Below are 27,031 nucleotides of genomic sequence, written 5' to 3'. Positions count from 1 at the left end.
CGAAGAGAGGAAGGGTTTGAATTTATGACTGGTCGGTTGGTTGCTCGCCAGATCCAGCCATCCACGGACGGATGATTTTCAATGTTATCGATCGACCACGTTTTCCAGCATCCTGACTTACTTCTGATGTAATAAACGCCGACACACATGTACATGCTAATCCTTTCCAATATTTCACACACGCGTATACAGAATCAGTGTGACGAAAAAATATCATCAGAAATGATTAACAAATTACGAATATATTTAAACGAGAGTATTCTGTTTTAAAATACCTACCTCGTTTCAAATATTTATTGAGATTTTTTTTCAAGAAATTGGAACACTTTCTGCATTGGCTTTTTGCATATATGTTTAGTAACGTTTGAGAAATATTCACGAATTTTTTCAAGTGAAAATTCTAAACAATCCTATTGCATTTCAATCATTTTCAACTTAATTGTATTCTTCTGATGCTAAAAAATATCTCATTTGAACAAAATACAAAAAGAATATTATTATCTTAAGATAAACATCTTCTAAAAGAATAAAGAAATCTTTTCTTTTTGCTGAGGTGAAAGTAAGTTTGAAATAATAAAATAAAAATTCATGGATGAAACTGACTGTATACTAGTGATAGCATCAAATTCAATATTATATACACATATGTAACTCATAAATCCTATAAATAATTTCATAGAATTTGAATAGTACTTGTAACATACAACGTTTCATTAATTCTACTTGCCAAATATTCGATCCTCACAAGCTGGCTTCGAACCCTGGAACGAGTACTCGAAACGAATAGTTCAATATTAGCAATCGAATTACGAGAATCAGAAAAACATTATCATCTTGTTGAATTTTTCTAAAAAAAGGAAAAATCTATAGAACTGTAGATGATATATGGAATTCGTATAAATTTTATTTGAACGTTTTACACTTATAAGTATTTAAAAAATGACTTTAAGCGATTGGAGAATTTCCGGAAAGACGCTCGTATAGTTTCGAATTTATTTGATCAGTTCGATCGGTTCTACTTGGGACTATTCTATTATTTTTATTTGCTAAAGTACTCGTAGAAGATGCGAATCTGATGCGTTTAGGTTCGAATCTAGTTGAAAGTAGTTTCTTTCGAAATACTTATATGTAGAGTGTTCGAACCTCATTGATCAATGTTTGAACATACTTGTAATGTATACTTTCCAATATTGCATATATTTGCATGGATATGAAAATATAATAATAACTGTATCATAATATATTCATCATTTTACAAAACAATTACTATTTTGAAGAAACTGATACATAGGAAATGGAACAAAGGAACAATTAATAAACTTACTAGATATAAAATTGGAACTAAATATAAATTCATAAGTATTCAGTAGTATTAGGACACTTTCGAAAACATAAGTAAATCTGTAAGGCCTATTATCTGTTTAATTAGACAATTAATACCAGATTGTACCAAAAGTTCATACTGAATGTTAAGAAAAATTTATCTAGAATTAATCCTTTTACCATCTGTAGCTTTACGAAATGAATGTCGGCATGAAAAATTGTTCGTCTTGACTAATAAATCCCATCACATAGCTTTTATAGCCTTCTGGTATATTTCATTTCTCATCTATTTCTTTTGAATAAGATTTATAAAGGCCATGATAAATAATAACGAGACTCTGCCATATTTGTTGAATGAGACAGATAGAGGTGAACATGATAGCTACGATTCAACACTTCTTAGATATACAAATCTCAACGTTGTCTCACTTCAAAAAAAAAGCTGTTTCATTAACAAATTTTCGACATTTCTCTTTAATTCTCGTTAATTAAAAATTATCCAACTAAAAACAATATTTGTTCGAACGTTCCACTATTCCATAGAAATTCATATAATAGAAACGCTATCAACTTTTTGTATAACCTAATACACTTATACAGAGTTCGAATCTAATCGATGAATATGCTACTCGCAGTGTGTTCGGGCTCATCGCTAATCCTGACGCAAATTTTCATAGAAAATTACATCATATGTTTTAGTCCTAGCGAGATTCTTATAAGGCCTTTCCGTCATGGAGCAAAGACTCCAAAAATAGAGTGTCACGTTCATAAAGAGGAATTAACGAGTGGCGTCCCTCTTAATAAGCCGCGCGCTTCTTCGAGGAGAACAGAACAAGTGTCAGACGAATAAGGGCAAAGGTTGCATTGGAGGGAAAAGGATTCACCTATGCATTTAATAACGGGCTAATAATGACTGCTAACGGTTAACATCAAGAATAATACAAGTGTACACTGGTGTTACATAGAACTAAATTCCCTTCCAATTGACCCGGTGCTGACATGACAGCGCTGGTCTCCGCTCTACGTTCACCTTTATTTGTGACAGTGTTAAAAACACCCAAAATTCTATCTATTTAACTAAAATCTAGCATTTTTCTCATCTTTCAAAATATGTAGAAATATGTCAAAAATATCTCTCTTTTAGTATCCTCTATCTTATAAGTAAAGTTATGTCACACAATGTGTTCCGAAATAATAATATTAAAATTAAAATATGAGCAATTAATACTAAGATTAAAATACAACAAAAGTAACATTAAAATTAAAATACGAAAAGTTAATACTATATATTTAAAGTCGAATGAAGGGAACTTCAGTTTTCTGAGATTTTAGCTACAGAGGACATTCGCAATCTGAAAGTTAACCATCATGATAACGTTGAAAACACGAAGAAAGCAATAAAATATGTTCTCAACTATCCGCAAGCAAAATTGGTCAGAAAATGACCAATGAGCCAAAATTCGTGCAAAGAGGACCAAACGACTGGCAATTGCTCTAAATTCTAAATATTCCAGAATAATTTGTTTCCTTTCCACAAATAAAAGACACTCGGACCAAAGAAGCAACGTATATCGAGTATAATACACGGACTAACAGATAGATCGAACTTCTGAGGGATTCTTAACAGATGCAGATGTAACGATAGAGCAGACATCTCACCTTATACACGTCCTTGCGGCACTTTTAAAACTGTTGATGATCTGTGCCGTGGATAGTCCACAACTGAGGAAATCGCGATGAACACGCAAGTGAAAACTCTAAGAGCCTAAAGCGTAGAGATCCGCGTGGACCGCGATCACCACGAGCACCACCGACTCGTACGTAGTCGGTTTTGCACACTGCGCCTCCAACTCGAGGGGTAGTTTTCAACGCGACGATCGATACCCGGCGACCAAAATCAATCTGTCTCTCTCAAACCAACATAGTAGAGTATATCGCATTCTCCATCTCTTTCTACTTCCCCCACTCTTTCACGCGCACGCTTGCCAACTCCCTCTACCCTCACTCTCATGCCTTCCCTTTCCACGCGCATTGTCCATTCTTGTCGCATGCACAAAAATTACATGAGTATCTCTGTTCAACATTCGCTACATCGTATCCCCACTACTTGTCTCGTTTGCGATTCCTACTTCCACTTTGTCGTAATTGTCTCAAGCTTTTGTATTTACTACACTTTCCCTTATTCCCTTTTCGTTCCTTCCTTTAACCTGTTTTCTCATTTCCGTTGGTTTTTCTGGACTTCTAATAGGTTCCAAGTGCACACGCCTTTTTTCTTTCTACAGCTTTTTCTGCAAGCCGCTGCGTGTCGCTAGATTTACGCCCACGCACCGTCTAATCGCAACCCCTTACGGGATCAGCCACGTATTTTTGTCGTTTGCAAAGGCAGCAAAGGAAAGTGGCGCTGAGGATCGTGGAAATGAAGCGAAGAATGGTGTTCATTTTGACTCGATTCATTAATTCCATGCACAGTAATGTTAGATATAAATTAGGTCAGGTTATGTTTGATCGCTTGTAAAACAGACAGAGTAGAAAGACATTGGAAATAATAGGCAGAAAACAAAAAACGATGTTTCTGTGGAATTAATAGAGTAATACTGGATAAAAATTAGGTTAGGTTAGGTTTGACCCTTTGTGAAATAAGCAAAATAGGAAAGTAACATGAAGATGAAGATCGCATAGGTTTGTAGATAAGTTACACGAAAAACATATTAACAGTATCTATTTACATTGTATTTTTAAAATCATTGCCAATCAGTCCCGTATTAATATTTAGGTTCAAGCAGAAAATTCTGTTCGTAAGTCCTGGGACTATACAGAATAAAAACACTATGTGAAGTATTGTATTCCGAACCATTGTTTATTAAAAATCGTTTAATCTTTTGGCAATAATAGTTGAAAGACGAAAATTGATGAATAAAGAAACTAAAATAAACATGACGATAATGGAAATAACTTTTACATATATTATCACGAGAAATATAAACTAAGCCACTTAGATGAAGATAGTATATAGAGTGTAAAACGTGTTTAATAAACATATTGGACATATGACAACTACACTGCCTGTGAATCCAAAATACTGGATGATTTTCAATATTATCGTTTTTAGTTTAGATCCGGGGTTAATATTGTATAATATATACGGTTTATCCAGCCAAAGGGCTAAAATCGAGAAGAGAAGAGATTTAATTTGCCGTTAATTTGAGCGCTATATTTAAACTTTTGAATTTTACTTTTGTTACTTTATGTTCATTGTGAAAACATTTAATAAATATAATTTTATTTACACAATTTGTTACATAAACTAAAAAGTTATAGACCTAGAATCATAAGTATATCATTTTGTACGAATTTCCCATATTTATCTGTTGGGAATTTCAACTTTGGTTAACTTTGAAGATTATTATTGAAGGTTATACGGCATAACATATGTCGAAAGTATGCAACAGAAACAACAAATCAACTAATTGAATACGAACCTCTACTTAGTACGATTTTAGCGAGCAGAAAATACACGTAGCTTACAAGTTTTTGTTAGATTTTGCGCTGTTTCTTATTGATCCAGTTTGAACATTCGTCGAGGTATAATATCTTGCCAACATATATTTGCCCATATTTACTATATTTTCTTCCTTTCTGTTTTTGCCCCAACTATGTAAGTGATGTAAATCAACGTGAATCTCCTGCTGTGTATGGGATATCTCAGAATAAGATTTTGAAAAACGTGTAAGAAGTTGTTGTTGAGAGCTTTTATTATTTGGTTAGACAGAAAAAATTTATTATAGAAAAATAGCATATTGTAAGATACAATTCAACGTTTACTTCGATACGAAAATTTGACGTTTTTGCTTTCCAAAAAACAATAATATCTTATTACAATTCTTATGGTTTACAATTTTTGAAATCTTTTTATGAACAGGCTATTGACTCGAAACTTCGCGCCATCACATTATATACCTACAACACTAGTTTAGGCTTTCCCCCTACTCAGAATGTCGCGAAAAAAAGAAATGCACTACAAAATGTTCGATTCAAATTATTAAGTAATAAAAAATTACGAAAATGCGGAAAAATCGATCTTTAGTTCTTGAAACATTGCCGTTCTCTTCCGTTTTTATAATATAGCGAAATTTCTATTTTACAACTCGTTTCTATTTTTCGTTATCAAATACTTCTTTTGTAAGAGATAATTTAAAATATTTTGCTAAAATTTATTAAGCAAACCAATCGTTTCCAAAAATGATAAAACTGAACCTATAATTTCAATTATCGCTAATCTATTATAGTGATTGATGTAACTATATATAATCAATGAGAAGTAAACAAATACTAACAAGATTTTTGATACTCAATGAATAAGCTTGTGCATTTCTATTGCTAAAAATACATACCAAATAAAAACCACAGGAAAAGATGTGATAAATCCATTTTTGTTAGTTTTTTAGTTTGATAATATTTGGTAGCTAAAAGAATATATTTTAATATGAAATAGACGAAAACGGAATAATTATATACAAACCCATGAAAAAAACACTATCTAATACCTATCTAATTTCAATTAATTTTTCTGGTATGTCTATAACGAAATACGCATTATTGGCGTTCTTCGTTAGGACCGACACTAGCACCTCGGGGATTCAAAGGATTTTACATGAAAAGGTCACGGTGTTACATGCAACGAAAGGGGCGCGAGAAAATATATTTGTTTGAAAACTCATGACTCCCATTGACAAAGAAAGGGCAAAGAAGCGATACGAAATATTTTTATCGCAGTCCTAAATGAATATTTATCATGATATTTATCATGAACTCATTCTTCGAATTACTATTACCTTAATATAACAACAATAATTATAATTTCGGTACAAAAATAAAATAAAAGTATCATCTATAAGTGAAGAAATTAAATGTTAAAATTTCGTAAATCTCAGACATTTGGTCAGCGAAGAATCATAAGAGAAATACGATTAGGTCATGGTACTGCTATCATTCGATAACATTCTGTCGCTTTGTACGCCCCCTATACTGAGTATGCATCCGCTATACAAACCACCCCCACGCGGGCCTCTTGAAAATAGTTCTAAAAATATATGCCGGTTCAGCAGGAGACAATATTAATCTGCCAACATTGAAATAACTCTTACTTTCATTTTTCTAGAGCAGCTTTCCATTATGAACTCTCTTTAACGTTCATAAAATAAACACGGAAAAGGAAACAATGATATCGCAACGAAGTTATATGCAATATGAAATATCTCTGCAATTTTCTGTTAATTCTTTGTGTTCAAATAACATTTTTCTATTTTGTTAAAAATATAGCTCCACGATCACGAATTTTATTTTAAAAAATTCAATATCATTTTCTTATTATGCAATTAATTTGTTTACAATTGTATCAACCATATAGCTTTATCATTCTATCATGAATATGGTATCATTATAGATGTTGTTAGGACACGATATTCATTTTATAATTAATTTCTTTGCAAAGATTATAAAGAAATTAATTATAAAGAAAAAACTAACCTATCTATAATATTTGTATTTATTTTATCTCTTGTGATTGTCACTTTACTATGTAAACAATAAATATGTATACAGATTAAAAAACAAACCTATGTTATGTCACTTATAACAATTTATCATTTATCAAAATCTATGCTAACAAAGATAAACCTGTACTTATCTATAATTAATTCCATCGGAAGATCTAGAATTGTACAAAAGTAATAGATAGCAAATTTTCAATTCATATATACGAATATTCATGCCAACGTATCATAGTTTTCTTTTTTTTTTTTTATTAATGACCTTTTAATATAAGAAACATATGATGGCTATTTTGGTAAATAGCCTCCTTATACTGATTTTAGAAGTAGGATGCTAATGTTAAAAAGGTTAATGTTAAAAAATATAAAGAGTTTACATAAAAAGAATGAAATGAACATCTGCTTTTGCCCAATGAAGATTCCAAGAGAGAGAGAGAGAGAGAGAGCTACAGGGTATCCTAGTAATTATAGTACAATCGGCAAGGGAAAGATTCTACGTGAAAAAAAGATTCGAAGACATTCGAAGAACAAGTTTTGTTCACGTAACGTTTCGTTTCCGAGAAAATGGAATTTGAAAATTTATCAAGTGCCAGATAAATTCTTAACTAAGCACATACAAACTCTATTTTCTTAAAAACGAAACCTTTACGATGACATTTTATTCTACATTTTTTACTTATCTATACAGGATAATGTCCTGCTGATTGTCTATTTGTACTCAGTCACGAATTAGCCAAATCACATATACGAACCAAATCTCCAAATTTTATTTTATCGAAAAGGAAACACTATATGAACAAATTTTAATCTATATTTTTAATTCATTTTTCATGTGGAATCGCCTTCATGCCGATTGTACATTATTTCTGGAACACCCTGTATATACTTTGAATGCTACGTATCGTATCGTAATCGTATACTACGATCATCAACAAATATTAAGTCATTCATAATTAATCAGTTATTAGCGACTAGAAAGTATATTTCTATATGTATAATGTACTTATACATGTACATATCTTGTTATTAGATATTCAGCGTGAAAACTATTTTATAGAACCAACAACATTGTCAATGTTTTTGTTGTAATTAAAAAAATATATTGACTTGTATATAATTTTTTTACAATTTAATCTTGCGTGTTTTGTGTATTGTCTGCAATTTAAATATTTCACCAAAATTTAAAACGATAATAACAATGATACCACGCCATCAATCACAGATGTTACTGTAAGTAACCAAAAATGAACATGGCGTCCACTTAACATTTGTTTTCGCTTTAAACCTATTTTGTAATTTATGAAATCGCAATATCACTATACACGTGTTTATTGAATTGTTTATTGAATGTACAAAAAAACGTATAAAATCAATGAATATGTCAAACAAGTACACCGACCAATCGAATATTATATACAGTACATCCGTGTATTGAATAAAGATACTGATTCAAACATTTTTTTGCACAAAACATTAAAATTAGTTATTTTAAGGATAATAATGAATGTAATTTGTTTTAGAGTACTCACCTTGCCTCAATTTAGTGAGAACAGAGAACTATTTGAAACTGGAAATGGGCAAACCCCCTGCTACGATTTGACATAGACGACAGCTGTTTGTAGTTTGCAGCAGCAACGCTAGATTGCTCTTAATCATAATCACCAAGAAGCGGGAAAAATTATGAATTAAAAATGCCTTTTTCTACTTAAATATATAATTCTTATATATATTACGAAATTTAATAATTTTTGGAATAGAACAAATATGATTATAGTACTATTACATTCTTAACTGCAGATTATTAGATTATTAGAATATAATTCTTCATAATCAATTGCTATAATTATACTACTTAAATTATAGTATTTGTAATAATTTGAGTAAATCAGTTCAAAATCAAACAACTATTTGTATATGAAAGCCTTTCTTTCCCTTGTAATAAATACAATTTAGGTATGGCATTACCTTATTGCGGGAACACTTTAATTATTAGAACATATATATATATACTTTAAACAAATGAATAAGATAGAATTTTGAAATGTCAAGTCTTTTATTATCAACATTATTAGTACAGTGAAACAGCTAATATAATACAATAAAATAGTGCCGTTTTATAATAGAGCGCCGTAAAGCTTTTTTTTTACACGTAGTGGGCGTTTAACATAATATTTTGTTTTTCTTCTCTTTCAATTAGACTTTCTCCTTTTTCATAAAGATACGTAAAGTTTAAGTTCTTTATCAATTTCTGGATGAAGGGTTAACATCAATTGATTGAACTGGTTATCTCCAATTAATCTGCGTAAAGTAAGTAACTGAAATAAAAACAAAGATTTTTAATATATAACAAATACATAATTGAATTAGGAGGTTTCTAGCATATAATAGGTACATAATTGTAACTAAAAGTGAACTATCTCTTTACCTGATTTTGTAATGTATCTTTCAAAGATATACTAGGCAAAGGATCGCTAAAATCAAGTCTCCTTTTTCGCTGTTCGTGTTTATTTCCATATTCTTCATCATCATGCTGAGATGGACTAGACTGCCCACTAATTGACAAAGATCTAAAATAAGTAAAAATGCTAACTTTTATAGCAGTATGATTTTTTATTGCAATTATATGTATTGTGCGAATAATTTCTACGTACTCAATGGCATATCCAATATTTTCGCATCTTATGTCGTCAAGTTTGGTGATGTCATTGAGAGTTCCGACGATATTAGATATTATTAGTGGAAAATAATGAAGAACGCAGGGAGGACTGTCAGGTCCAAGAAGTGAACAAAGTGCAAGAGCTAATAATTTACGTCTTTCTAGTAGAGGAATATATGGCATTCGATTAACCCATATACGTATTATTTCTCCCAATACAACTTCTTCTCTAACTTCGTTTCCACCCATTTTTCTGGTTAATTCGCTTATTACCTAAACGATTATTTTAATGCTTACACAAATTATATTAACAAATTGACAAATACATAAATACAATATATGAAATGTTAATACCTGTATAAAAATATCTTTGTAAAACCATAAAACTCTTGCCACGATAGATAAATACATAGTCATCGTCATTGTAACTTCTTCTTCCTTATACATATTTCTATCAAAATTCAAATAAATATTAATGTGTATAACTTGATATAACATACTGAAGCAACTATACTCACTCAAATATAGTTATTAAAACAGGTTTAATAAGTTCTGCACCTTGCCGAGGTGAAGCACATAAACATAGTTCAAACACTGTCATTATCATTACAACTCCTTCCGAGTTCAAATCTCCTAAAAGTGACCTAAGTGTTTCGATTATAATCGCTCCTCTTTGACTTAAAAATTCTTGGGGACTTAATATTACATATGCTTGAACTATATACAAACATAATTTTAAATGTTCAAATGATTTTTCTGAAAAATATAAAGAGCATCAAGTTTTCTGGATGCTTATAAGAATCATCATCAAATAGAATTATTTACTAACCTAATACAGCAGGCAAATTTTTAGCCAGTTCCATTATAGCTAATGTTGGCGCAGCTGCATTTTGCAGTAAAGCTAACCATAATTGCAAGCCATCTTCTAACAAATAAACGTGACAATTTTGATTGACGTCACAACTTAATGCAATAACACCTACTACTAGTGGTTCTATAAGGACGCTTTCAGAACCTAAAGCCTAAAAAATAATTCAAATGTTATCTATTATTTAAAATTTTCAATAAAATCATTGAGTTATATATTTGATTTATCAATATCAAGGTCAATAATTTGATTTATATTAATATAGTTCAATTCATTAAACAATATAAAGAAAAATGTACCTTTTCCAGATGTACAAGTGTTGAAATTATAGCACATCTTAACATATTATGTTCTTCACATTCTTGCCAAAGTGCTGGCAAATATGAACTGAGGGCTCCAACAAGTGGGTTTATTTCACTACCAGCACGTTCAATCATAAATGATAATACGTATAATACATACATCTGAAAATTATTTAAAATATGTTTTTGTGAACTACAACAATATTTTGAAAGTAACATATAACAGTATATATATGTATATATATATACCTTGGTATCACATTCTTTTACTTCTTTTAGGAGCGAAAATAACAAAGAGAATGCTGGTTCTAAATATGGCGAGAATTCTTCCGGATTAAATTGAAAATCATCTATTGCAAGTTTTAAAGCATCGCTTGCTGCTAAACGAACACCCAGATCTTCTTCAGGACTCAAAACTTCAACCATAAGTTTGTATAATTCTGGTCTTAACTCTGTACTTAACTTAACAGCTGCAATTTTGTTACAATACAAAATTATTACATAATAAATCCTACTTGTTTAAAAAGCTGCACTTTACTTACTTGTCCAGCGCCCAATAAGCCAACATACTCGTCTTCTAATAATTCTATAATTGTTACTTCGAATTTTCAACTCTTCTTTTAAGGTAGTTGAAAACCATTGATCAAAATTTACCTAATAAATAGAAGCATGATAAACTGGATGACTGACTATTTACACTGATTATTTTGTGATATTTTGTTCTCACCTCATCATATAAATCAAATGCAGCCAAACCAACTGCATTATATACTGCATCTTTTACTAGAATAGCATGCAAATTATTCGGGTCAACTGGTTGATGATGTCTTTGCATTAATTCAACTAAAACTGGTACAAGAACTTCTCCAAAATGATGGAAAATTACTACAAACAGACACTCCGTACAAGGCTAAAGAAAATAAAATATTAATTATAAAGTAAATAAAAATGTATAATTTTACAATTATAATTCATTTATAAATATTTGTAAATAGTCGGCTATACAATATTTACCCTTAAACTATATTTCCATGATTCACCGCCATCATCGACAACTGAAAACAGTATAAATAAAAAATATAAAACATTGTATGTACATATATATATATATATTCATATATGTATGTATGTATACAAATATTTACCAAAACTTTCTGGATCTGTATCCCATAATTCCAATTCAGCAGGTGTTAGAAGAAAATAATGTGTTACGAGCCTTGAACAAATTTCTGCTAATGTTTCAGGTGTAAAAAATTCTTGTCTCAATTGATTTGCTCTCAACGTTAACGGATTTTTCGTATCTGTATTAACAAATTTTCAAGCTTAATAAATCACACCCATAAATTTACAAAATACCATTATCCATCATATATACCTTTAAGAACTTTAGCTGGTTTATAGTATGTAGATAATAAAATGCCTTTCATTAAATTTAAACACTGTATAACAAATCTTTCAAAAGCTAGGGCTTGACCAGCTTCAGTAAAACAATAAAAAACAGAAAATTCTAATGATGTTGGTATTAGTTCTACATAACAAAATGGATGCATTTCTAATACTCCTATTAATACTTTAGTTAAATGAATTATAAATTTATCGCATACTTCCATCTGTATACCTCTTGAAATTAATGTTTTTCCTAAAATTATATAAAAATCATTATTAAAAGAGACAAATATATAACTGATATTAAAGATAGTATCAGAGGAGAAATATACTAACGACATTCAAGACAAGTTCTTGCACGTTCAAAAACAATTTCTAAGAATGACATAGCATCATGAGATTCTGAAGGCTTATTAAACCCATTTACAATAAGTGTTCTAAGAATTCTCAATAGAAGCAATGCTTTTTCCAAAGCTTCCTGTATCTGATTTGTGTCTGCTCCATTTGATGCCATTATAAGAAAAGATTCTGTGTAAGTATTCCACACATTCAGAATAAAACTGAACACACTACTGGTTAATTCTTGGAAGAGTCGTCTGTCAGGAACTAAACGTTTAGAGGCTAAACACTTAACAACATGATGTAATATTAACAGTGCCCGATGCTGGGCCAAAGGATTTTGTCCTCTTATAACATCCAATAAGGTTGGAATTAATGAGCGCCATTCTCTAGGCCAATCATATCTGCACAACATTATTTCGTTTAACTTATTTTATGAATCAGAGAGAAAAATAAACACAAATTATTTAATCAATATCAATTACCTTGCAATTTTAGCAATGAGAGCTGCCAATTGGATAGCTAACTGATTTACAGGTTCTTCAAAGTTTACTATTAAACGTAGTCTAAGAAATTCCTTTTCGTCATCTGCAATTCCACTGTAGTAATAATGCATGTTATTTAATTATTAATTTACATTAAAATGTTAATACTATTAGTCAAATTTGATTGCGTTAAATAATACTTACTTTGGAGCATTCTTTCTCCAATATTTATCAACACCATTTTTGAAACATAAAATAGCCATCCATCTAATATTGATACTCAAGGAATGATTAGAAAACACATTCTGAAATAATTATTAATATTTTACTTACAATATAATAATTAGACTTTCGTTAGTAATGAAAATAAATAACCTAAAATAATATTACATACATAAGCAAATAGTATATGCTTATATATGCTAGTTAAAATAAAAATGATCAAGAATAAATTTTTGCCTCCTTACAATCTAATCAAATTTATTTTACATTTATTTATGCAACTTACATATAACGCAGTGTAGAATCCCCTTTCAGTTTCCCATTGTTTTAGAGTTTGTTCAGCTGGTTTCAAAATAGTGGGATCCTGACTACCCGCTTGTTGAAGGACTTCTATCACTGCGACATCCATCTTCCTACAAAAAATTAATATATTCAATGTTTTACATTAAATTCAAATAGCTCATTATTATTTGTTTTCCTCTGAAAAGATCAACTAAACTTAACTTTTTTCGGAAATATCTATGTATTAAATCAATACATGACGAAAATCATCAAAGACACTCTACATCAAAATGTCACACACGCCCGCAAGTCGGCATTTCAGAACGCTGCCCCCCTCCTGCTCTCGTCTCTTTCTACAAAATGACAGTTATTGTTATAGTGTAAACCACCTTATTACACATAAAACTCGATTCTAATCTAGATTTACTTATCCATTATTCATATATCGTCATAAGATATGATCAACCTATTATGATAATGTTATTTATTCATGTACTTAAGCAAAAATTCCAATTTTTGCAAAGAACTATCCCAGAACTAAAAACTAGTTCTTTCTAATAGACAACAGTATAAATAATACTTTTGATAGAATATGTTTCAATATTTACTTATCTTCTAAAGATAAAGAAACAATAATGTTTCTTCTTGCATTTATATATTTTCTATATAATAAAATATCTACATACACATTAGTGATTTTAAATATTTGAAAGAAATGTTATTAATTTTCTTCATATCTGTTTGTCAGAGAAATGTAATTCGTTGGTGAATTAATTTACTACTAAAAATTTAAGTTATATTTTCTATGAAAACATAAATATTAATATGATTTGTTTACAGATTTATAAGGAGTTTGTTTATTGCTATTGTCACTTTAAAATTTCATTGGACTTAAACCGGATATCCGGTGTACGCACTCTACTACGCAGTCAGTGTCCGCTTGTGCGATATATGGTCTTTCTGTTTATAGCTCGCTGCATTGCTTGATACTTGTCACAATGAAAGTACGTATCCAATAATAATTTCAAAATCTAACAAATATTACAAACAGTTACTATAAAAATTTATATATTAAAATGCTATAAATAATTTTAGATATATATAATTTATGAAACATTCGTTTATCTGTATACTTAACCAATTTTAAAATATGACTTATTTTATTTATCTTCAACATAAATAGCATCAAGCAAGTCATATCCAAATGTAGAATACTTAACCCCTTATCCTACGATATCGTGTGAGAGACATGGTACGTCGATCAGGCCAAATATAAATAATACGTGTGAGAGACATGGTAAGTCATTCGGACCAAAAGTAAATAATACGTGTGAGAGACGTGGTACGTTCTTCGGGCTACACGCGACAAATACTTACTAATTTTCTTGGCCGCATTCGGACATGCAGATATATTTTCTTGAAAAATATTAGAAAGGTACCCTCAAAAATGTCTTCAAAAAGAATATTAAGCGTTGTTGAGGACATTGAAAATTCAGCTAGCATTGCAAAAAGTGATTTGATAGATACTTTAAATAGTGATAGTGACAGTAGTGATATTTCACTTCCTGTACGAAAACGTTGTAAGCGACTGATTATTGAAGATGATACCGACGATGAAGACCACAGTAATCATCAACAATCAGAGCTATGGATTTGGAAAGAAGAAACTAATGATCCAAAAATCTGGAACTATACAGAGATTCCTGGCATAAAAGTGGCAATTTTGAGTCAGTTAGGTGAAAACAAAAAAGAATTAGATTTTTTTAATATAATATTTGATAATATATTTTGGGAAAATATTGTCACGGAGACGAATCAATACGCAAACCAAATAATGAACAATGAAAATAAAAGACTAAAAATAGATAAAACTTGGTTCCCCGTAGACAGTGGTGAAATCAAAATATATTTTGCACTATGTATAATAATGGCTGAAGTTAAAAAACCAACAATTCAAATGAATTGGTCTAAGAAAGCAGTTATAGAAACTCCAATTTTCAGAAAAACAATGCCATTCAAAAGATTTCTGCAAATAACTAGATGTTTGCATTTTTCAGATAACAATTCAGTTAACAATACAGATAAATTATGTAAAATAAAACCTGTAATAAATTTTTTGAATCAAAGATTTAAAGAAGTATATACAATGCAAGAGAACATTACTATCGATGAATCATTGATGAAATATAAGGGACATTTATCCTACAAACAATTTAATCCGTCAGAAGGGTTTGGTATAAAATTTTATAAATTATGTGAGTCAAAATCAGGTTATTGCTATGATTTTAAAATATACACTGGTAGTGATAAAATAAATTCTGGTGACAGTGCATCTGAAAGTATTGTCAAAGAGCTATCACAGTCAATATTACATAAAGGACATACTTTATATTTAAACAATTGTTCTCCAAAACTGTTTAAAACTTTAATTAACAGTAAAACTAATGTTGTTGGAACAGTGCACTCGAACAGAAATAATATGCCAAAAGATTTTTGTAAAGTAAAATTAAAAAAGGGTGAATATATAATAAGAAGCTGCAATGGAATACTGGCATTAAAATGGAAGGATATACGAGACATTTATATTCTTTCTTCAAAACACGAAACAGCAGAAATGACTGAAGCAGAAAAAAATCAATTCAATTGTACTTCAAAACCAAGATGTGTCATTGAGTACAATAAAGGAATGATTGGAATTGACCGGCAAGACCGAATGCTAGCGTGCTTCCCTGTGATGAGGAAATGTATGAAAGGATACCGAAAAGTTTTCTTTTACCTCTTTGATATTGCTCTGTTTAACTCGTACATTTTATTCAACAAAATAGATACTAACAAAAAACAGACTTATGCTGAATATAGAATTGAAATAGCCCAATCATTACTAAAAAATATACCATTACCAGAGTATAAACGAAAAGGACGATTATCGAATGGAGATTTACCAGAGAGACTGCACGGGAAACATTGGGGTCATTTTCCCAAGCATATAGATCCAACACCATCGAAATCAAAGCCATCAAGAGCCTGTAAAGTTTGCACAAAACATAAAAAACGTAGTGAAACAACGTGGGAATGCAAAAGATGTAAAGTTGCATTACATGTACCAATATGCTTTGAAAGATACCACACAACTGAAGATTATTAAATTTTTATAAATTTTATTAAGCATTCATAATTTAAAATATATGTTTCTTTAGGAATTGTAATAAAAATATTATTGATTTATTATTGACTTCAAGATAATAAATCTTGCTTGTCCAATGATCAGTTGGTAGTATTTATTTATCAAACATCCTGCAAAATAATTGTGCCTTACACATGCATTTACAAAAAGACATGAACCATTTGTACAATTTCGAACACTCAGTCAAATCGTGAAATGGTTCGACATTTGACCAACCTTGTTGTTGCTTATGGCACGCACTATTGGAACTTAAGTCATAAGGCAAGAAGCTAAATTTTCTTCATATGAAACATTAAAATTTACAATTTTCATTATTATACTATGAAAGCAAGCATAACCTCATTAAAATGTCTTAGACGTTTAACTTATATGTCACTGTACAAGTATAAACGGCCGACCTTTGTGAATATATTTTATGGCTATTATCAAGGAAAATATGCTTTATAAATATAAGTCAATTGAAGTCTTATTACAAAGTGATATATCTACTGTTATTTTATAGCATAGTAATCACGAGTTTCTTGCAATTCCCCTTGTAATTTGGATTTTTGTTCTAACTTTTTAATAAAGCTTTATGCAGCTATGTATATAGAACATTTTTTATTTGATTATGTACGTTGAATAAACTGACAAAGGCTGTTAAATCTTTGCATATTCTGTATGATATTTATGTGTTTTCTAGTTGAACGTATCATATCCTGCAACAGGATGTCAGAAACTGTTTGAAATCTCCGATGAGCATAAGCTGAGAATTTTTTATGAAAAGCGTATGGGCGCAGAAGTAGAGGCTGATGCTCTTGGTAACGAATGGAAAGGATATGTCGTTCGTATCTCAGGCGGCAATGATAAACAAGGATTTCCTATGAAACAGGGTGTTCTGACTAATGGTAACACAAGCATTTTCTATTTTAATTTCGTTTGTAACAACTTCATGTGTTTATGAATTTTATAGATTTGGTACAATGCATTGATTTTAATTTTTTAAAAATTCCTGTATCTAGGGCGCGTACGTTTACTGCTCTCAAAAGGACATTCATGCTACAGACCTAGACGTGATGGTGAGCGCAAACGTAAATCTGTCCGTGGATGCATCGTCGATTCCAACCTTTCAGTACTCGCTCTTGTCATTGTCAAAAAAGGAGAAAAGGTATTAATTTGACTGTACTTTCTATCTATAATCCATGTTTCAGGGTGTATCTTAGAATTGACTTATTATCTTACGATACTATCGTAAACATGGAAGATTAACTATCGTGTTGATTTGGGAGACTATGTTATATAATTTACACTTTTTCTCAGTGTACAGCGAAGCATTTAATGTATAAGTTGATTAAATTCTTACAGGATATCCCGGATTTAACTGACAAGGAAGTCCCTCGCCGTTTAGGACCCAAGAGGGCGAGCAAAATTCGCAAGCTATTTAATTTATCCAAGGAAGATGATGTCCGTCGATTCGTTGTGAAACGACCAATTCAAAAAGAGGGCAAGCCACAGCGGTCGAAAGCCCCTAAAATTCAACGTCTTATTACCCCACTTACACTCCAGGTTTGTACATATATGTATTTATATCGTATTGTTGTTTTGTTTCAGTTAAAATTTTCCAAAAGTAAGGAATTTATGATAAAATAAAAATATGTTTATATAGAGAAAGAGGCATAGACTGGCTCTAAAGAGGAGGCGTTGCTTGGCTCGCAAGCAACAAGCAGCAGAGTATGCGAAGCTGTTAGCACAACGGCAAAAGGAAGCTAAGAATAGACGTCAAGAAGAACTAAAGCGAAGACGTAGCGCTTCTATGCGAGATTCCAAATCATCCAATCAGTCTGCACCTACCATTCAGAAGTAAAAGACTGCAATGATACGATCTAATACAATATGAAACTAATAAATTGTGTATAAATATGTTGTAATACTTTGTTGACCTCACTTATATGTTCCATATTCGTAATATTCATTTACTCACTATTATACTCATTTAAATTTATACAGCATATACGTAGGTAGAGGCTTATCATTTTAATTAATTAATAATTTTTAAAGATTCTGAAGTGATCTAGGCCGAGTTATAGTGTTTAGCAACATCAACGGTAATTTTAATAGTACTCCTATTTTAAGACGAATATCAAATTTAATTTCTTAACATTGTAGTAAAGTTTAGTTCTAGCAGATCCTAAATTTATTAAATTCGGTAGAATTTTTTACTCCATGTTTACAGCAAAATAATCTTTTGTCTGATACTTTTTGTTTTAATTTCACATACATTTTTTATATAAAGACATCACAATATATTCCATATCCTATTTGATATTCTATAATGAACCTAACTCTGCAATTGCGAATAATATATACAGAGATACATATGTAGATTGTAGATAAAGTATGTATAATCTGTAGCAGTCAAATAATGTTTACGTTTACTGCCTCGTCTCGTTGGATAGACACTATATATAAGCATAATCTACATAACCTCATTATTTGTACACTAAGTAACAATTTCGTTGATGTTATCATTGATTGATCAATGAAAAGTCTATTATGAATTTAATTTTTAATTTCCCTATTTACTGTAAATATTGTTGATGATATAATTTAAAATTTTAATGAAGTACAAAATAATGATTTAATCATTATATTATAATCATATGTATGAATAGGACTGAAAATACATTAATAAAAACAACTTATCGCTATTCTTTCTCTTTCTACAAAATGTCAGTTATTGCCATAGTGTAAACCAGCTTATTACGCGTAAAACGCGATTCTACTCTCGATTTATTTATCCATTATTCATATATCGTCATATACGATCAATCTATTATAATAATGTTATTTACTCATGTACTCAAGCAAAAATTCCAATTTTTCCAAAGAACTATCCCAGAACTAAAAACCTAGTTCTTTCTAATAGACAACAATATAAATAATACTTTTGATAAAATATTTGGATATTTACTTATCTTTTAAAAATAAAGAAACAATAACGTTTTTTCTTGTATTTATATATTTTCTATGTAATGTACGTACACATTAGTGGTTTTAAATATTTAAAAAAAATGTTATTAATTTTCATCACATCCGTCTGTTAGAGAAATATAATTCGTTGATGAACTAATTTAACATTAAAAAATTAAGTTTTAAGTAATTACTATATAAACATAAATATTAATATGATTTGTTTACAGATTTGTACAGAGTTTGTTTATTGTTATTTTCACTTTAATATTTCACTGGACTTAAACCGGATATCCGGTTAACGCACTCACAGTACGCATGCAGTGTCCGTTAATGCGACATCCCATCTTTCTGTTTGTAGCTCGCAGTGCTGTTTCATACTTGTCGAAATGAAGGTACGCATCCAGTAATAATTTCAAAATCTAACAAATATTACAAACAGTTACTATAAAAATTTATCTATTGAAATGCTATAAATAATTTTAGATATATATAATTTATGAAACATTCGTTTATCTGTATACTTAACCAATTTTGAAATATGACTCATTTTATTTAACTTTGACATTATAAACAACATTAAGCAAGTCATATTCTAACGAGGAATAACATAAATTTTCTTCAGAGCATTAAAATTTACAATTTTCATTATTATACTATGAAAGCAAGCATAACCTCATTAAAATGTCTTAGACGTTTAACTTATATGTCACTGTACAAGTATAAACGGCCGACCTTTGTGAATATATTTTATGGCTATTATCAAGGAAAATATGCTTTATAAATATAAGTCAATTGAAGTCTTATTGCAAAGTGATATATCTACTGTTATTTTATAGCATAGTAATCACGAGTTTCTTGCAATTCCCCTTGTAATTTGGATTTTTGTTCTAACTTTTTAATAAAGCTTTATGCAGCTATGTATATAGAACATTTTTTATTTGATTATGTACGTTGAATAAACTGACAAAGGCTGTTAAATCTTTGCATATTCTGTATGATATTTATGTGTTTTCTAGTTGAACGTATCATATCCTGCAACAGGATGTCAGAAACTGTTTGAAATCTCCGATGAGCATAAGCTGAGAATTTTTTATGAAAAGCGTATGGGCGCAGAAGTAGAGGCTGATGCTCTTGGTAACGAATGGAAAGGATATGTCGTTCGTATCTCAGGCGGCAATGATAAACAAGGATTTCCTATGAAACAGGGTGTTCTGACTAATGGTAACACAAGCATTTTCTATTTTAATTTCGTTTGTAACAACTTCATGTGTTTATGAATTTTATAGATTTGGTACAATGCATTGATTTTAATTTTTTAAAAATTCCTGTATCTAGGGCGCGTACGTTTACTGCTCTCAAAAGGACATTCATGCTACAGACCTAGACGTGATGGTGAGCGCAAACGTAAATCTGTCCGTGGATGCATCGTCGATTCCAACCTTTCAGTACTCGCTCTTGTCATTGTCAAAAAAGGAGAAAAGGTATTAATTTGACTGTACTTTCTATCTATAATCCATGTTTCAGGGTGTATCTTAGAATTGACTTATTATCTTACGATACTATCGTAAACATGGAAGATTAACTATCGTGTTGATTTGGGAGACTGTGTTATATAATTTACACTTTTTCTCAGTGTACAAGCGATACACTAAAAGTCAACATATCTATGACTGTAATGATCAGTGAGTTAAGTTATTAAGACGTTTACGCCGGCGCGTACCACCGGTGGCTCGCGCTCGAGTTTCACATCAGGCGGCATGCACCTGACCCACATTTGGATGTTCCATCAGGTGGTGTGTACCACTGAAAATGTAGTTCGTTTAGTAACTAGAAAAAGTCGCCATTTGAAATATTTGAAAATTTAAACGGAAATTTAATGCCTATTAAATAAAAAAGAAGTAGGATTTATTTTATTTCATCTTAATATTATAAACGTATAAAAGAAAAATTCGATAGTAAACACAGCAATTCAATATTATAAACTTAACTTAATTGTTTATATATTTCTATGCAATTTTTAAAAGCATTTCAAACAAAGTGCTAGCTGGCTCTCACAGCAATTGCAATATATCGTTACTTTTTTACTTTTTTTTCGTGACATAGTCTCTAATCTAATGTTTTTTTTATATAAGCATTTGTAACATTCCTTACATCTTTTTCTTGACTTTCTTACAAACCCTTTATGTGAATGGAGAAAATGTGAACATTTTGTGAAGGTATTTGCTTTTCAATAGCCATTTCTGCAATGTGGTGATTATTGATCAAAGATGAACAATAATTTTTTTCTCTAAATTGCAAAATATTAATATCTTTATTACATCGTCTTTGATATATGTACCACAAAATTATGAGGCAAGTCCCTCACATTAATTGTATAATAATTTTTTTGTACTATTTAACGGTTTTCCGTAAACAACTATAGTACGATGTCATTTGATAGGATAAGTCATCACCCTTTTTTGTATTATTATAAAAAAAATCATTAGGCTTTAGTTCGTCATTTTTTCCTTGAATAATTGTACACATGTGATTCTTGGAAGTGGTAAACATATAAACTGGTCTTTTGTCAGTCCATTTAAAAGATTTAACTGTGCTACGATTTTCAAAACTCACAATGTGATCCCGTTTTTGTTTTTGTATCGCCTGTGGCGGTAGAAATTTTTTGTTTATTTTTACAGTACCACAAATAAATGTTTTTTTCTGCAAATGTTCTTCAACCAAAGGGACACTAGTATAATAGCTATCTATAAACTGCATGTGGCCTTCAAATAATAATCCATATGAGCGCTGTCCCACGGCGAGAAATACAAAAAGCAGCACCCACATGAACATGTTAAAGAACATTTTTAATGCTAAGAAGCATTTAATGTATAAGTTGATTAAATTCTTACAGGATATCCCGGATTTAACTGACAAGGAAGTCCCTCGCCGTTTAGGACCCAAGAGGGCGAGCAAAATTCGCAAGCTATTTAATTTATCCAAGGAAGATGATGTCCGTCGATTCGTTGTGAAACGACCAATTCAAAAAGAGGGCAAGCCACAGCGGTCGAAAGCCCCTAAAATTCAACGTCTTATTACCCCACTTACACTCCAGGTTTGTACATATATGTATTTATATCGTATTGTTGTTTTGTTTCAGTTAAAATTTTCCAAAAGTAAGGAATTTATGATAAAATAAAAATATGTTTATATAGAGAAAGAGGCATAGACTGGCTCTAAAGAGGAGGCGTTGCTTGGCTCGCAAGCAACAAGCAGCAGAGTATGCGAAGCTGTTAGCACAACGGCAAAAGGAAGCTAAGAATAGACGTCAAGAAGAACTAAAGCGAAGACGTAGCGCTTCTATGCGAGATTCCAAATCATCCAATCAGTCTGCACCTACCATTCAGAAGTAAAAGACTGCAATGATACGATCTAATACAATATGAAACTAATAAATTGTGTATAAATATGTTGTATATAAACCTATTGTTACGCCGCCTAAAACATCTGCACGCCAGCCCGCGCGACCGGACAACAACCGGCCTGCGTAACGTCAGTTCGACCCTCAATAAACCTAAGGACCCACCATAACTCTCACTTCCCTGTATTGTTTCGCCATGTGTCTTCAATCCGTTTGTCTGGAAGAATTTCTAAAGCTTAAAAATATTCTCGAAACACAGTCGGTTTTTAGAGAGGTCCTTGGGTTTATTAGGCGCACTTAAAACACGGAGAAAGCGGGTATGCGCCCATTAGGAAAATCCGAATAGCCCTCTAATAAAACAAGCTGGGTTTTCTTCACGAATACGGTCATCTATCCACCACGATGGTAGGAGACTTCCTACTCATCCCTTCGAGCAGTAGGGCAGGTCATTATCAATCAACACCGCGGTTCGATACCCTCACTTTTCCTAACGAAAGTGGGAACAACGAATCCGCGTTCTTTAGGCACAGGGGCACACCCACATCGAACTTTTCGTCCGTATTAGAAAAAGAGTGACAGTCAGTCAAAAAACTAACGCCTAACGCGGCAGTCTACACATAGCGCGAGAGTCGCATACTTCACGCAAATCTTTTGTCGGTTCTCGGTGCTGTCGAACATACATCGCCTCTCCTAAATATATTATAGTGCTAAGTCCATTAATACATTAATTTCCATTATAAGAGCCCTGCTCTAGCATACATATCTATCGCATCTTCGTGCGACAAGTTATTTATTTATCTCTCTTCGACAGTGTAATTTAAGTGTTGGAAATATATAATTTATAATTCTCTGAATCACAGTGTTATACAAACTCAATCACCCCTATTATCTCAACGGAAATCAGGGGATCGATCAATTCATGGTGTCGATTGTTATAATCGTAACGGGAATTTACGACTCCCGTTGACGTCTCTCCTCGCGATTACGTCTCCCAGCAATTGGTCGAACTTACACCTATTAAATGTAAGTTTTATATAAGCCTAATAAATATTTACATTTTGGTTGTAATTTTTGTTGTAATATAATTACTTATATGTTCCATATTCGTAATGTTCATATATACCCTATTATACTTTAACTTTCGCACGTTCGCGGGGTGACGCGATCTCGCGAGAGAGAGAGAGAGAGAGAGAGAGAGAGAGAGAGAGAGAGAGAGAGAGAGAGAGAGAGAGAGAGAGAGAGAGAGAGAGAGAGAGAGAGAGAGAGAGAGAGAGAGAGAGAGAGAGAGAGAGAGAGAGAGAGAGAGAGAGAGAGAGAGAGAGAGAGAGAGAGAGAGAGAGAGAGAGAGATTCGTTGTGAGGAGAGTTGCCAAATAACTGTAAAGTTATTTGATATAGATACGAGTATAGCATTTAGTTTCAATTAAACAAATATCGTTTTCTGTTTAATTTATATTTGTATGTTTAATTCCCTATTAATAAATTGTAAGTAATCGGGAAAAAATTTATATCTTTAATTTTCACGATACTACAGTACCTTCGTCAAATAATCCATCGGAGGAACCTGAGGCCAAACGACGCAAGCTATCGGCCCTCCAGGTGAGGTGCCTTTACTGTGGTAATCGAGGACACAAAATAAGGGAGTGCCGCAGTAGGATGCATAGCGAACAGCGAAAGGATACACAACGCCCGGAAGGAAGCCGACCAGCCACATCGTCCCAGGTGGTTTGCTTTAAGTGTCATGCGGAGGGCCACATCGGACCTGACTGTCCGCTACGACAGGACAGAAAACCCGGCCCCAAGAACGAACGTCGAGTCAACTCCTGCGTGATAGAGTCCCCAGCCGGTAGTTTAAGTTATCAGGGTGAGTCGTTCCCGTTTTACTTCGATTCCGGAGTCGAGTGCTCATTAATTAAAGAATCTGTCGCCTCGAAATTCTCCGGTAAATGAACGACCGATATAGTAGTAGTAACACTTGCGTTAAAAGTACGTCTCAGATTTTGTCCGTTGTACGTATTAACGGTTTTACATTGGAGATAACTTTTCACGTCCTTGTCGATAGTTATTTAAAGTATGATATTATGATTGGTCGCGAAATCTTAGGCCAAGGATTCGATGTAAATATTACGCACAATAGCTTCGATATTTGTAAAACGAAGATAGTTAATGCTTGCAATCTTAATGAAGTGGACACTGAAGTATTTGGTAATGGTAAAAGCCGATTGATTTCTATTTTCCAAAATTTTAAAGAGTCATTTATTATGGCTTTCCGTAAGCGAACTAATTAGAGCAAAAATCATAAGGCCTAATAGTTCACCATTTGCGAGCCCTATGTTACTCGTGAAGAAAAAGGACGGCTCAGATAGACTGTGTGTAGATTTTCGAGCGTTAAACAAAGATACGATCGCGGATAGGTATCCCCTACCCCTTATCGCGGATCAAATCGCGAGATTGCAAAAGGCGAGATATTTCATTAGTTCATCAAATTCCCATTCATCCTAATTCGACGGAGTATACAGCGTTCGTTACACCCGACGGACAATACGAGTACATAACAATGCCGTTCGGATTGAAAAATGCACCGTCCGTTTTTCAAAGGACCATTCTCAATGCCTTAGGCGACCTCGCGTATTCATACGTTGTTGTTTACTTGGATGACGTCCTAATTATTGCCGACTCGACAGATCAGGCCATAGAAAGATTGTACACCGATTAGATACCCTCGCAAAAACCGGATTCTCTTTTAACTTTTCAAAATGTTCTTTTCTAAAGACATCGGTACTCTATTTGGGATATGTAATTCATGACGGAGAAGTTCGTCCCAACCCGGGTAAAATACACGCCTTGAGTACTTTACCTGCGCCACCGACCGTCACACAGCTCAGGCAATTCATAGATTTAGCCTCTTACTTCCGAAAATTCGTCCCTAAATTCTCACAGGTAATGAAACCCTTGTATGCACTTACTTCCGGCAATAAAAACATAACTTGGACGGATAGACATGAAAAAATAAGGCAAAAGGTAATCTCCGTTCTGACCGACGCGCTGGAGTTAATGATATTTGACTCCAATTATCCGATAGAGCTACATACTGACGTTAGTTCTGAGGGATATGGGGCTATTTTAATGCATAAGGTTGAAGGTAAAAACAGAGTAGTGGAATATTACAGCAAAAGAACTAGCCCTGCGGAATCTAGGTATCATTCCTATGAACTATAGACGTTAGCAGTTGTAAACGCCGTCAAGCATTTCCGTTATTATCTACACGGACGAGAATTTCTTGTTGTCACTGATTGCAATTCCTTGAAGGCATCCAGTAATAAGGTACATTTAAATGACAGGGTTTATAGGTGGTGGGCTTACCTACAAACTTTTACCTTTGACATTATATATCGGGAAGGCAGACGAATGGCCCACGTAGACTTCTTTTCGCGGAACCCTGTAGACTTGGATCATCGTACGATCTCCGACGATTGGTTACTAGCGGAACAACGTCGCGACCCACAAATTTCTAAGATCGTCAATAAATTGCAGAACGAAGAGCTCGCGGAAGATGTCGCGAATACGTATGAATCACGGTCCGGTACCCTCCATCGTAAAATACAGAGAAAAGGCAGAACTCTCTGCTCGCCCATTGTCCCAAGAGGTTTTAGGTGGTCCGTTATTAACCATGTGCACCAGTCCATTATGCACTTAGGTTGGAATAAAACGCTTGAGAAACTGTACGAGTATTACTGGTTCGAACGAATGGCGAAGTATGTTCGTAAATTCGTAGAGAACTGTCATACTTGTCGAGTTTCAAAGGCAAATTCAGGTAAAATACAAGCCGAATTACATCCTATACCTAAGACCAGCATACCTTGGCATACGGTTCATATGGACATAACGGGCAAACTAAGCGGTAGGAGTGACTCGAAGGAGTATGTCATTGTTTTGGTCGACGCTTTTACAAAATTTGTATATCTGCATCATATCCGTAAACTAGATTCCCTTAACACCATTACAGCACTTAAGTCCGCTATAGTTTTATTCGGCAATCCCTGCCGGGTAATAGCTGACCAAGGAAGATGTTTTACAGGTAAAG

The 27,031-nt window shown here is 32.3% G+C and overlaps 4 protein-coding genes across 17 annotated transcripts in view; 2 read left to right on the top strand and 2 right to left on the bottom strand.

Moving 5' to 3' along the window:
* LOC126864208 (endophilin-A) overlaps positions 1 to 8,516 on the bottom strand; it is a 30,552-nt gene extending 22,036 nt beyond the window's left edge. For 3 of the 9 annotated variants that reach the window (XM_050615291.1, XM_050615286.1, XM_050615289.1), the window contains exon 1: positions 2,983 to 3,639. The gene's annotated coding sequence lies outside the window, so the exon portion shown is untranslated. Of the gene's footprint in view, positions 1 to 2,982; positions 3,854 to 8,401 lie in introns of those variants that run through there. The other 6 variants (XR_007689097.1, XM_050615284.1, XM_050615285.1 and 3 more) reach the window with 6 other exon arrangements.
* A 390-nt stretch (positions 8,517 to 8,906) lies between these two features.
* On the bottom strand, positions 8,907 to 13,783 carry LOC126864204 (importin-11). Of its 3 annotated transcripts, none has more exons than XM_050615275.1 (18): positions 13,635 to 13,783; positions 13,417 to 13,543; positions 13,113 to 13,213; positions 12,909 to 13,022; positions 12,421 to 12,827; positions 12,074 to 12,337; positions 11,844 to 11,999; positions 11,713 to 11,753; positions 11,426 to 11,608; positions 11,241 to 11,352; positions 10,948 to 11,168; positions 10,696 to 10,860; positions 10,358 to 10,550; positions 10,047 to 10,284; positions 9,883 to 9,979; positions 9,524 to 9,801; positions 9,298 to 9,439; positions 8,907 to 9,187 (listed from the first exon to the last, which is right to left on the bottom strand). In XM_050615275.1, the coding sequence occupies exons 2-18, from the start codon at positions 13,537 to 13,539 to the stop codon at positions 9,083 to 9,085; spliced, it is 2,940 nt and encodes a 979-aa protein (XP_050471232.1). In that variant the 5' UTR covers positions 13,540 to 13,543; positions 13,635 to 13,783; the 3' UTR covers positions 8,907 to 9,082. The 3 variants fall into 3 exon arrangements, with proteins under 3 accessions (XP_050471232.1, XP_050471234.1, XP_050471233.1); XM_050615277.1 differs by having other exon boundaries at positions 9,298 to 9,424; XM_050615276.1 differs by having other exon boundaries at positions 13,417 to 13,539; positions 13,630 to 13,767.
* Positions 13,784 to 14,249: 466 nt separating this feature from the next.
* On the top strand, positions 14,250 to 18,503 carry LOC126864205 (40S ribosomal protein S6-like). Of its 3 annotated transcripts, none has more exons than XM_050615278.1 (5): positions 14,250 to 14,416; positions 17,279 to 17,483; positions 17,598 to 17,743; positions 17,941 to 18,141; positions 18,242 to 18,503. In XM_050615278.1, exons 1-5 carry the CDS (start codon positions 14,411 to 14,413, stop codon positions 18,437 to 18,439), a joined length of 756 nt encoding a protein of 251 aa, XP_050471235.1. In that variant the 5' UTR covers positions 14,250 to 14,410; the 3' UTR covers positions 18,440 to 18,503. The 3 variants fall into 3 exon arrangements, with proteins under 3 accessions (XP_050471235.1, XP_050471236.1, XP_050471237.1); XM_050615279.1 differs by lacking the exon at positions 14,250 to 14,416 and adding an exon at positions 14,562 to 14,709; XM_050615280.1 differs by lacking the exon at positions 14,250 to 14,416 and adding an exon at positions 14,641 to 14,664.
* A 1,297-nt stretch (positions 18,504 to 19,800) lies between these two features.
* Positions 19,801 to 22,996, top strand: LOC126864206 (40S ribosomal protein S6-like). 2 transcript variants are annotated; one of them, XM_050615281.1, is made up of 5 exons: positions 19,801 to 19,940; positions 20,565 to 20,769; positions 20,884 to 21,029; positions 22,442 to 22,642; positions 22,743 to 22,996. In XM_050615281.1, the coding sequence occupies exons 1-5, from the start codon at positions 19,935 to 19,937 to the stop codon at positions 22,938 to 22,940; spliced, it is 756 nt and encodes a 251-aa protein (XP_050471238.1). In that variant the 5' UTR covers positions 19,801 to 19,934; the 3' UTR covers positions 22,941 to 22,996. The 2 variants fall into 2 exon arrangements, with proteins under 2 accessions (XP_050471238.1, XP_050471239.1); XM_050615282.1 differs by lacking the exon at positions 19,801 to 19,940 and adding an exon at positions 20,189 to 20,209.
* Positions 22,997 to 27,031: the final 4,035 nt, after the last annotated feature.

Source organism: Bombus huntii, chromosome 3, assembly GCF_024542735.1.
Source record: "Bombus huntii isolate Logan2020A chromosome 3, iyBomHunt1.1, whole genome shotgun sequence".
Taxonomy (NCBI): Eukaryota; Metazoa; Arthropoda; class Insecta; order Hymenoptera; family Apidae; genus Bombus; species Bombus huntii.
The sequence above is the reverse complement of the archived record's forward strand: the minus strand, read 5'-3'. Positions and strand labels throughout refer to the sequence as shown.